The following is a 12,138-nucleotide window of genomic DNA, read 5'->3' as shown; positions in this document are numbered from 1 at the left end:
CAGGTCAGCATTCAGAAAAATGAGCCGATAAGGTTTTAGCCGCTTCCACAGTACAAATGGTGGCCTATGGTGTCCTAGCAACAAGCTTTTCCTACTGCAGACTATAACACAGCAGCTATATGTGATACCGAGTTTGATTCAAATTCATCTTCTGATTTTGCCTCATTCTGTTTTATTGGGCACCTGGACTTTTACAAGTTGTCAAGTATGAGGCTCCCATGGACAGCTAACACTCTGTGGTGCTACATAGCTGTTTAAATTTCAAGTGGTAAAAATTGAGTGAAGCGATTGCATCCCAGTGAATAACATGGTATTTTTTTTTACTTTATGTGGTTGATACTTTGTTTGTGTTTCGGGAGCAGTTACAATTTCCATGAGTCTATTTGATTTATGCGTAAGAATTTAGCTGGAGGCCTTTCATCAACAATTTAGCATTTTGAATTTGGTGCTTAATGTTTATTTAGATTTGAGCACAAATAATATTCTTTGTACATATTTGTAGTTTTTTGTATGTAAAATGCCATCAAAAGCTTATTATTCAATATCTCCTTCTTATGTATTTTAGTCACGTTGCATTGGAAGCTACCCTTCATAAACACTTAAAAATCTCTCAAGCTCCGTAGTAGGAATATATCTTCCCGAAAACAGAGTATGCGGTGCTTGTTTTCTGTAGGGCAACAAAAGCTTTCCTGAATTGATGTGCTCGGCCTACACAGGAAAAATGGATTCACCGCATCAGTAATTAGGTTGAGTTTATATAGCTTGCCCCGCAGTGATCGGCCGCTGTTGTTCTGAATTAGCGCCATCATGCTGCCTCTCGCAAAAATCCTCTTTCACTTGGCCTACCAACCTTCTCTGCGTCCTGCTCAAAGAGGCGGAGCTGGAAGCACTGGTCCAGCTGCAGTTTGCGTACGTGCCAGGCCTGATGGAGATGCTGGCGGGTGGAGTGTAGCTTGTCCAGTAGCTGGCTGATGCGAGGCACCAGGCCTTGGGTGTCAGTGTTGGACACTCTGCTTCCGCCGCTACTGCTCGAGCTGCTGCCGCCGCCACTACTGCTGCCGTTGCGGTTGGACGAGGGCTCGCTGCTTTGAATCCGCTGCAGAAGCCTGGCAAAAATTAACCATCAATAATCCAAACTCATGTCAGTGGTCAGAGTTGACATTACAAGTCCACCATTAAGTCATATACCGAGGTACCTCTTCATACAAGTTTACAGTAATTTAACGACCATAAAGCGCAAACATTAGTCTCAGATTTTCTTCAAATTGTTCCGTGCGCCCTATTGTGCAGTGCGCTGTGTGTGTGTGTGTGTGATGTAAGGCGGCAGACGTAGCTAAGGACACCATGAGGCTGCTAAGGTGAAGTGTGGGCGTCACCGCTAAAGGGTGATGTGTGGGCGTGTATATGACAGAACGGGCACGTGCATTATACAGAACATGTTGTTTTAGCAGCCCTGACTATGGCAACGAGACACCCCTAGAAAGCTCAATTCAAACTGGCGGCCACCAGCTGCACAGAAGAACAGACCAGCCGTGAGAATTGAATAATAATGAATCGATGCTGCGCAAGTGGAGAAAGCTAAAAAACGAAGTCCGACAAGTAAAGAAAACGCAACTGAGCTCCCGCAGAACTAAGGTGAGGTGGCCCGTGGAGGAGGAAAGACTCGAGCAGTGGATCGAGCAAAGAACAAGTGGTAGAAGCGTTTCGATGGTCACCATTTGGCTAAAAGCAGCAACTCTAGCAGAAGAAATAAAAATTGAACATTTCTAACGAGGTCCATCTTGACCAGGAATATGGCAGCGCAGAAAGTTCCAGCGGTTTATAATGATAAGCTGGCCATTCTTGCTCCTAGTAAGGCAAACACATTGCCGAAAAACACACCCAGCCCAGCCACATTACTAACATGAATGAATGAGGTGCCGCTGACTTTGGACATCCCGATAAAGCACACGGGGAAAAGCACCGTAGCGATACACACAACCGGGTCGGAAAAGTCTTCGTTTACTCTTGAGCTTGGCTGCCATGCTGATAAACAAACTACCGCCTATGGTCATTTTTAAGAGAAAGTCTTTTCCAAAGAGCCCTTTCCTGCAAGCGTGATCATTAAGGCAAATGAAAAGGGCTAGATGAATGAAAAAATGATACGCCACAATTTGCAAAAGATTGTCCACACTTGGGCTAACGTGTCTGCTAGGACGGTTGTTAGAGCATTCAAAAAAGCCGGCATCAATTCTGAGTGGCCGCATGAAGAGTTTATTATAAAAGCAGTAATGAATGAGTGCGGGAAAGTGTGGGTGCAAGAAGGAATCACGGAGATCACATTCCTGTCAATTAATAGGGTTTCCCATATTTTATGTTTTTTTGGTCTTTTGCATGGTGTACGTTGTATAACAATTTTTATATGGAAAAAAATAATATTAAAAGTGACCGATCTCGTCTTGCCCATTTCAATTCTGATCTGGATCGTCTCGGTCACAAGTAGCAGACATCAACGTCAGCATGGATTGCCATTATTGTTGTGGTGTTCCAAATAGTCTTGGAATGGTCTTACAGTAAGTAAATAGGGGTCTCATTTGGTTGGTAAGGTTTATTATTGCTCCACAAGGAGGATTTGCACTCATTAATAAGGGGATCAATTGGCGGAGATGACAGGTATGAGATCGAGAGACTGTTAATGATACGTATGCACTCTTTCTACACTCAAATCAAAGTTTAGCGAGCCAGAGTTTTGTTAATAAAAATAAATAAGTATATATAATATGTACTGTATACTATGCATGATTATCGTGTTTAGAGAGGCTTGTATGAAGAGGTACAACAGTAATTAATCTGTATTTTGTCTAACATTTTTTGGATCTTTTTTATTTTGGCTCAATATAATATATTTTGTTGAACAGTGCACGGCTACCTTTGTCCCTCCGTGTCCAGCTCCTCTATCGGCGCTTTGATGACCTTTTTCTTTAGTGTTGCGTGCTCTTCAATCATCCTACGTGCTCCCTCCAAGTCCTGGGGGAAGTCTTTACGTGACACAGTTTCCTGCATCTCCTCCAGTCGGGCAAGCATCTGTGTGGCGTGACCGGAGAACTCTTCAAACGCCACGCGGACCTGTATTGAAGTAAGTCAAAAACCCGATTACCATGAACAAAAAGAAATAGTGTTTGCATCAATAATATTGTGAAAGACAAAACCAAAGTCTTTCAACGAATCATGTACAAGCTATTTTACAGATATTAAACCAAGAGGTTATTGACGCACAGGTGAAAAAGTGGAGAAAATGCTTAAATTGTCAGAATGCTATATAAACTCTGTTTTGGACACCGTGAGTAAAAATAGTGTGATGATAAGACAAACTCTAATGCCTTTTGATATGTCATCTGCACCACTGGTGGTAAAGTGTCGGTACCCTCTCCGCGTCGATTTGGGTTTAATTAAAGATTTACATATCGGTGATTAATCATTGCATTATTATATGTCTTACGTGTATGAAGAGCCCAATGGTTACACGGTAGCTCCTACTGTTGTCTCAATGTCATGCACCTTATAGTCCGATGCACCTTATGTATAAAAAAATATATGACGAAAGGCTATTTTTTGGATGTATGCCTTGTAATTCGGTGTGCGTTATAGTAAGGAAATCATGAATTGTTCTCAAAGGCTGTTATATAAAATTGATTTAAAAAGAGAAGGTATGATTCTCACTTCAATCCACTCTTCATGGTTGTAGTCCAGGCTGCCTTCAAAGTCGGACGTCAGCTGCGAAGGGTCCACCACCTTTGTCAGACCCTCCAGGGACACCATAGTGGTCTGGGGAAAAAAGGGAGAAGGATCAGAGCTAAGATTTACGGCTGTTTTGGTTGAACAGTTTTAAATTGGTTCGTTTAATCTGCTCGATTGAGAAGCGACGAATTTGAGCCTAACATTTACCGTCCCAAACTACCAATGAAAGGATTCTAATGGAGCCTAATTAGTGAGACTCGTCACTAATCTCAACTATACTCATTAGGGATTTCAACACTTGGCTGTCTCCCAATTATGTCAGCCGGCAGCACAGTGCAGCTTCAAACCGAGGATCGCTCACAGCTCGATGCACCAATCACACCCCCCACTTGGAGTGACTCCTCCTGCTCATCTACAAGTACAATATAACAGCTTACAAGGCAACAATTACAAACGACAACATTGCATTTTTGTACGCAAGAGAGAGAGGAAAATCCTTGAGCATCTTGCCAGGTATTCTGCAAATAATCATCCTCCGCAAAACACCCCCACACAAGCATGGGCAGAGAAGCGAGGCTACATTGCTCGCTGCAGGCCAACAAATCCATGGGTGGGGGGCTGACACCATTGTGTTGTGCTCATTGTTGCCACGTTCATTGATTTGAGGGCATGTGAGAGATGAAATGAGCCTCACTTTTTCCCCATCACACTGAGAATTAATAAATAAGTTTCATGTCAGCTGGTGTTGAAAATAAGGGCACAAACAATCTAAAACAATCTAATTTTTATGTAAGGTTTTTCTAACCGGAGTGCATTGAGAGTTTGCCGGACACCTTACACGACGAGCCCACGTTGCTCACATCTTGAATAACAAAGTGGCTGCTGAATTTTGCAGGGAAAAAAAAGAGAAGGAATGAGATGGAGAACGTTATGAAAACAGGAGCTCAAAGAAGTTTTTAACGAAAATTTCTAGGTCCATCGGCCCCCATGTTTTTTCATACCCATTACCCTGACAATGGCTAATTTTTAAGTGTTAACAATACATAGCTAACTCACTACAATAAGTGTTCTCGTTTGCCCGCGTCCCTGCGTCCTAGACGCATCATTTTTGCTGGGGACGCATAGTGTCAAATCAACGTGACACTATGTATTTGTCGCCGATTTACAATTTCAACCTCGATAACACTAAATTTTGGGGACCCATAGATCTCTGTTGGGACCCATAGATTTTTGAGCATGCGAGTTCCCGGGAACCATCAATTTTCAGAGGTAAAATGAACACTGTACAATTCTGCGGTTTTATTTTATAAACAGCCACTCAATAAGTGACATTCAGTTGTTTCATCCCCAAAGTTGTTTGGCTGGCGCTAAGGTATATGCGGGGAAGAGTTTAATTTACTGTTAAGGTTATCTTAATTAGGTGATTATGCGAGTTCCACTCGTTTTACTGCATTATGCTAGTGCACTACATCGTCACTAGTTCCCTACTCCTGTTCTTTTGTTACTATTCACTGTACCTTAAAGGCTAAAATGCCCCCAAAATGTGAATTAAGAAAACAAAAACTGTTCATTTAAGCAGCTACAACCTATTTTCAATCATAAAAAGCCACTTGAATAAAAGAAATATAAACTTGTGTTATTTGCATATTAAACCTTTCAGCAGTATTACTTCACCTGCGGCACTTTGTTGCATGATGGTATATTCTTAAAGGACGTAAATGCCTTTTTTGTTTTTTATGAGAATAAAAGACCTACTTAAAATTAGAAACTGGTATTTTACTAGTAAATCAAAACAGACACCGCACAAAAAAACTTAAAACTCATGCTAACACTACCTCATACGAATATAATGGTACTCATGTCTATGTTCTTGCACATGTCGACTGCACTACGTTTACTGCTCACCTTGCACAATGTCTGACCATTTCTTTTTTCTGCACTATGATGTCTATGTTTGCACCAATGCATATGCTGACTATTTTTATTTTTTTTTGCACTATGATGACCTTGCACCAAATGCAATATTGCACAACCCTTACGATACCAACGGTATCACGATAACACTGTATGTAACATCCCACATGCCGACATTTCTTGTGTAAATACCATGTAAATTATAACTATAGCCTTATCCCCCTTGTTTTATAACCTTATCTTCTCTGTTCCTTTATCTTCTTGGCTCATACCTCACTGTGAATGTGTAAAACTGGAGTGTCATGCCCAATTTCGTTGTCACAATATGTTAACCCATTTTGTAACAATGACAATAAAGGTATATTCTATTATATTCTATTCTAAATTAATCATAATCGTGTATTGTGCCCTCTTAGGAAGTGTGTGCAAATTATTTTAAAAATATTATGAATATGTATATTTATGTTATTTCTGTTTTCAGCTTTTCAGCTGAGCATGTCACATTCTGATTTTATGTCAGTCCATCCCCTGTGACTATGGCAGATTTATCTAAATCTACTATTCATTTTTAAAGTTATTTTCAGTATATCTGTACGATAAAACATTATGCAAAAGAGAAAAAAAATCTGGATTCATTTACAATTTATTTGAATAATTATTCATAATAATTATTGAATACTTAAAATAAAAACAAATATAATCTGGCCGTGGAACCACAGGTTTTGAATAATTAACCAACCGACTATAATTTTCTAAATTTACTTTTTGTTGTGTAGTTAACAATGCTGCAATGCCAACTTTCATTAGACTTTGAGACCCAAAATATCGACACAAACGTCCGAAAGCAGCATTTCGGAGAGTGAGCAGCAGTGAACATTAGGCAATTTCTTTATTGTTGCAGTTATTGGATGATGTGCAACTACAGACAAACAAGAAGAGGATGTACATTGCCATTTTCAATGCAGCTCTAATAATGCAAGAGAGGAAGCTGGTGAGAAATAAATCCCAAAAGATAGTTATTACTATTAGACGGTCTTTAACTTTCAGCCACAGGTGCATTTGAAATTCTACACACAATTAGCTCTTATTGTAAAACAATATATAATTGTGATATGGCTAAAGGACATCACTTTGTAGACCAGGACGCGAAACCCCAGGAAAATACTTAGATCTTACCTCAAACTCAAACTTGGAGCTGCCAAAATTGGTCCTTTGCTTTTGCCAGAAGTTGTCGGGCTTAATGATGAGCGCGACGTAGATGCAAGACGGGAACGACTCCTGAAGGATCTTCAGCAGTGGCTTGATGCTATCCCACTTGGAGCCACGCATGTCCACAATGACAGTGAAGCCATGTTTACAGACCTCCTCGCTGGAGGCAGGCACAGGATTGAAGGTAATCCAGAAAGCGAGGACAGATGACCAAAGGATGATGTTGAGGGAGGAGGGGAAAAAAAATCCATTAGCTATATCGTCACATGCCTACGCAGTCAAAACATGAATCCTACACACTCAATGATGCACAGCTGCCCACACACTCAACCTGTGAAACCTAACAAACCCTCACTAATTTTTTTTATAAAATAAAAAAATAAAAGCATCTGTGAATCTGCTATAGTGTGAACCATTTCTCAACCCTCATTTACGCTCAACTTCTCAAAGATTAGAACAGTCGTCCATAACGAGAGCGCACTCCTGAAATAGAACAGGACAAAACGTACGCCTGCAGAATTTAACCAAAATTGGCCCAATGATGACCAGGATGAATGTTACAAAACATTGATGCATTTGATGAAATACAGAGTGATGGAGGGATTTACCTTCGCGGTAAGGACTGCTCCACAGCAACTATCGCTGCTGCACTGCCTCAGCTACTGCGACGTTTTGTTTTGCTTCTTCAAACGCGCGCACACACACACACACACATTCACACGCCAGCTCACACATGCGCGCTCCGTTTCTGTGGATTTTTAATCCTCCCCCCTCTTTGCTGCTTTCTCCCAACAGATAACTCCTTTCCTCACTAGCTGGCGCGCTGATATCCATCAAGGCTTTCTCTCACTTTCTTCCGATGTTTTGCAGCATTGAAAAAAAATTCTGAAAGTTAACGTTGTTCATGGATATATCCCCTCTTTCACCCATCGCATGCCCCACTTAGCACTTTCACATTTACACTTTTGCAAAGATTAGGCGACATTGTTGAGAAAAACTGATAAAAAGGAATAGTCGACAATGCATTCCCTTATTGCAAGACATGTTTTTACAACAAGCAGGCATCTCTATATGAATATAATCTCAGCTGGGAGTCGCTGGCGTGCAATAGACTATCTTCACATAAACATACAGAAATGGCATCGTCAAAATTTGGGAACATTTTAGCTTGGACACGGCCAATAAAACCCCTGAAAATCATGCAAAGCAGACCCTGCGCATCATGAATTTACTTTTATTGTCATTCTTTGTAGCCATGCACAAAGAACGAAATGTCGATACACCTCACCCGTACAGTTAAACTGTAGCGAGCCAATGCAGCCGGAGCCAAACAGGGCGCCGCCATTTTCGACCCAACTGCTGTGTTGGGAGTCATTAGGTGACCAAAGCCCCCAATTCCAACCCTTAATGCCGAGCGCCAAGCAGGGAGGCAATGAGTACCAATGTTGTAAGTCTTAGATATGACTCGGCCGAGGCTTGAACCAGCGACCTCCCAGTCTCCTGGCGCCCTACCATCTAAGCTACCGAGCTGGTAGCACGATGATGCATGAACATTTAAAGAGCACGTCAAACAGTTTAACTCGCCTTGGTAGGTTACAGGTAATGTTCAAGCCAATAAGGTTTAGATGACATGCATTGTACATTTTACACGCGCATATTTCAATAAAAAAAGAGCTTGAGCGCTATGCGTGACTGTGTCTGACAATCATATTTGAATTTAAATGCATGCAGTCCAAATAACAAACATAATTTATTTAATTTCAAACTGTTGAGAATCATTAAGTACCGTATTTTCCGCACTATAAGGCGCACCGGGTTATAGGGCGCACCCCCCAAAAATAGTTTTTGGTCCTATATTTTCCATACATAAGGCGCACCAGATTATAAGGCGCCACAATGGGAACGTCGACAAAACAGTCAGATAGTTCAGTCAAACTTATTACCCCCTTAACATTCCGAAAGCTTGCAAAGAAGCAAATACGTGTCTCAGACGTGTACGGAAACAGTGTCTGTACGATGTCACCAATCACTCAAATGCATCGTTCCACATATCATTCGGAAGGTTAAAGTCTTGGGATTCAAGAAATGCCAAACATTTTTTCCATTTTATTTTTTGCTGGCAACTGTTTGGACAGCAAAGTAAGAATTTTATTGTGCAGGGAAACGGAGTTCTTTACTGTGCATATGACAATAAACACTTTGAATTGAATTTAGTTTAAAAATAGACTCATCGCAGAAACATCAAGATCATTCTAAAACAAAATACCGGGAAAATATAAAGCCGCATAGCTCACCTAAGTTCTCTTGCAGCCATCACTTTCAATAATGATACGTAACCATGGTCTTCTTAGAACCGTGAGTGTAGCAAATCCACGAGAGTAAAATATTTACAAATACAGAATAGTAAAAAATGTTTTCCCTATGCCGTAGTGCAACCCAACGTGTGATTCACATTCATCTTTTTCGGCCAATTGCAGGCTTTGTTTCGCTGCTTTAGCCTATGCGAGCCTGTAAATGATAAAAAGGATCCGCCCCCTTTACCTCCGAATAACTTTAGCCAGAATTGACTGATTCAAATGATGATTGACACACATGGTTAGGAAATGAAACGCCGGTATACAAATCCCAGCATAGACCGCGGACTACTTCGCCTTCGGGGGAAAATCTAGTCGGCGGCTGCTTACCTTAGTTGCAAGACTTTGCGACTTAATATTGATCCATATATAAGGCGCACTGTATTATAAGGCGCATGGTCAGCTTTTGAAAAAAATAAAAGCTTTTAGGTGCGCCTTATAGTGGGGAAAATATGGTACTTTTGATACTGTACTACTGCTGCTAATGAGCCATTCTTTGTTTACAAGGATAAAAAAAATATCTGGATTTATGTCGTTATTGACTGAGCACCGCGCCTAATTGGATAATGCATTTTTATTTAACGTTTTTCAAATCCACAGTATGGTAAATATAAGATGTACTTTTCATTAAACCCATTTCCTTGAGTTGATTATTGTTTTTCACATAATTAAATCAACTTCAAGCTAAAATTATGATAGAATAAATAATTATCCGATTATCGTTTCAATAGTCGTAAGTTGCCGCCCAACTCAGCACTTTCACATATGTACTTACACACATATTTGATTGGTATTTTTCTCAAGGAAAATATATAGTCTGACCTGGGAATGCCGGCCAGATAGGCAATGAGTCTCCTCAAGTCATCCGTTCGTATTCTGTCGTGGTTGCTGCGTGAAGGAAAGGTTAACACTGGACCACCGCGTCGGTCCCTGCCACCTAACAAGCAAAACATTTAAAAAAAGGGGAAAAAATGTTTTTAAAGTGGTTTAGGAACAAGCTCTGCCAAACTACACAAAAAACTTGTTTTAAATGACAGATTGAGTTTATTTTGTTAAATTTGTGTCCAGTTGTTGCACACAGTGAAATCATATGAGTACAAATATATATAGTACCACTAGGGGGCACTAAATATTACACACCGTCCTTTTTAGTTGACAACACATTTTACCTGGATCGAAAAGATATTGTTCTGTGTAAACACAAAACAAATATAATATATTTTAGTACTATATTTACGTATGTCAGTGAGTAAAGTGCATTTAGCATTTAGTGGTGGAGTTGTTGATAGTAAAAAGTGTTTCAATTGTCTTAATTATATTTCAATTAAATTAAAAAACGTTCTATGAAATATTCATTTGTTTTAAAACCCATCTTTGTGTGGCATAAATTCTACGCACCCGCCTTATAAGGTGTGACAACCATGTGTGCAACTATTTTAGTCGATATTAAACAGAGGTTAGTAATAATTTAGCCACTTGTTTGGGAAGTCTGATCCACTTTTAATTACAGGTACTTATCTGCACCATCAAATCAGATTAGACGTGAACCAACAGGTTTTTAGATTATTATCATAAATGATCACTAACGGGATCTTTTTGACCAAGGAAGTTTTGCAATAACTGTCACTAAAACATGTTGCTAAATCTCCAGCAATCTCAATTGTATTTTAAAATAGATATTTTCCTTTTTTAGACAGTTGTTAATTTTGACCGGTACTTAATAGAAGGAAAAGCGAGAGTGAGAGTGAGTGAGCATGTGGGCAAGTTGCTGTAACGTCTTTCCACTCTTTCACCATTCGCTGCCTGAAACCCAAATTTATCGTTTGCAAAAAAAAACGGGTAACTTGCCTAGAGGAATTTCTAGGATATTGCATCGCAATAACACGAAGGAACATAAAACATAAACATTAGTGACCCTGTTGCGAGTTGAGCGGGAGCATATATAGGGGTTGTGCTTATATGCATGAAATGAATGTGCTCAGCCCACAAATTCATCCGTCAAGGCGGCATGCAGCGAGCGCGTACATTGGCAGGACATAATCGAACACAAAAAAAAAATTGTTATTAGAAGAATGATACCAAATCTTGTCTTCACCTATATCTCTCTCTTATCCCCCTTCCGCGTTTTCAATACAAAACCAATTACTAGTCGGGAATGCCGTTTCTGACGATCGGCCATCGCTATGGCAACACCGCCCTGTCTCCTGCTTTCTCTGGATTTGAGTGTTTCTCTGAGTCATCGTGACTGTCATTGCTATTTGGTTTGACCTTCCTGCATCAGCGTGCGAAGAATAAAAATGTACGTTTTTGAAGCTACTCATATTTACAGAGATATTGGCCAACATGTGAATACAAAGACACTATATGGCACTAAGTGCTCAGATTGCCGATATCGTCATTATAATTCAGCAGTTTTTTTGTGTGAATATTTATTGTTCCCATTTGTAAATTAGTGGCTGATGCTGTTGTTTTTTTAATTTTAGTGCTGTGCCCAAATAAACTTTATTCATTCATTCAATCTGTAACCTCATCCCTAAACGCTGCTACAGTTGTTCCTGGCACGGGCCAAACATGTGTGCTCATGTCTGTGTAGAGAGGGGCAGGCTGCTGCAACATTGCACAGCCAAGAAAACTGGAGGGGAACCTAAGCATTCATGCATGCAGGCGGGTTTCGAGGCAAAAGGCCAAATAGTGACACTTGAGCTGCTTATAAAGTGCAACGTCCAATAATGTTACTGATTCATAATATTTAGGGCTGGGTAGGGGTGGTCAAAATGATGATAGTGTATTGTTAATGTCTTAAAAGAGATTGTAATCATAAAGGTATTCCCTAACAGAGATTTTCTTTACATAATAAACAGATTGGTGGTAGTCTTCTGCACAATAATGCAAATATGTTGTGAAATATTCCACGCGCCAAACTCGAGAAATTTTAGACTCAATG

At 40.1% G+C, this 12,138-nt stretch overlaps 1 protein-coding gene across 2 annotated transcripts in view; it reads right to left on the bottom strand.

The window, feature by feature from the left end:
- LOC148371055 (triple functional domain protein-like) overlaps positions 1 to 12,138 on the bottom strand; it is a 98,878-nt gene that overhangs the window by 52,791 nt on the left and 33,949 nt on the right. The window contains exons 4-8 of one of the 2 annotated variants that reach the window (XM_088328927.1): positions 10,017 to 10,131; positions 6,808 to 7,000; positions 3,700 to 3,804; positions 2,909 to 3,105; positions 851 to 1,106 (exon numbers count right to left, since the gene is read on the bottom strand). In XM_088328927.1, coding sequence (XP_088185053.1) covers positions 851 to 1,106; positions 2,909 to 3,105; positions 3,700 to 3,804; positions 6,808 to 7,000; positions 10,017 to 10,131 — 866 coding nt within the window. Of the gene's footprint in view, positions 1 to 850; positions 1,107 to 2,908; positions 3,106 to 3,699; positions 3,805 to 6,807; positions 7,001 to 7,448; positions 7,821 to 10,016; positions 10,132 to 12,138 lie in introns of those variants that run through there. The other variant, XM_088328928.1, reaches the window with a different exon arrangement.

The sequence above is a fragment of the Urocampus carinirostris genome, chromosome 2, assembly GCF_059441175.1.
Source record: "Urocampus carinirostris isolate Australia breed hairy pipefish chromosome 2, RoL_Ucar_1.0, whole genome shotgun sequence".
Taxonomy (NCBI): Eukaryota; Metazoa; Chordata; class Actinopteri; order Syngnathiformes; family Syngnathidae; genus Urocampus; species Urocampus carinirostris.
This window is presented reverse-complemented; position numbering and strand designations above follow the sequence as displayed.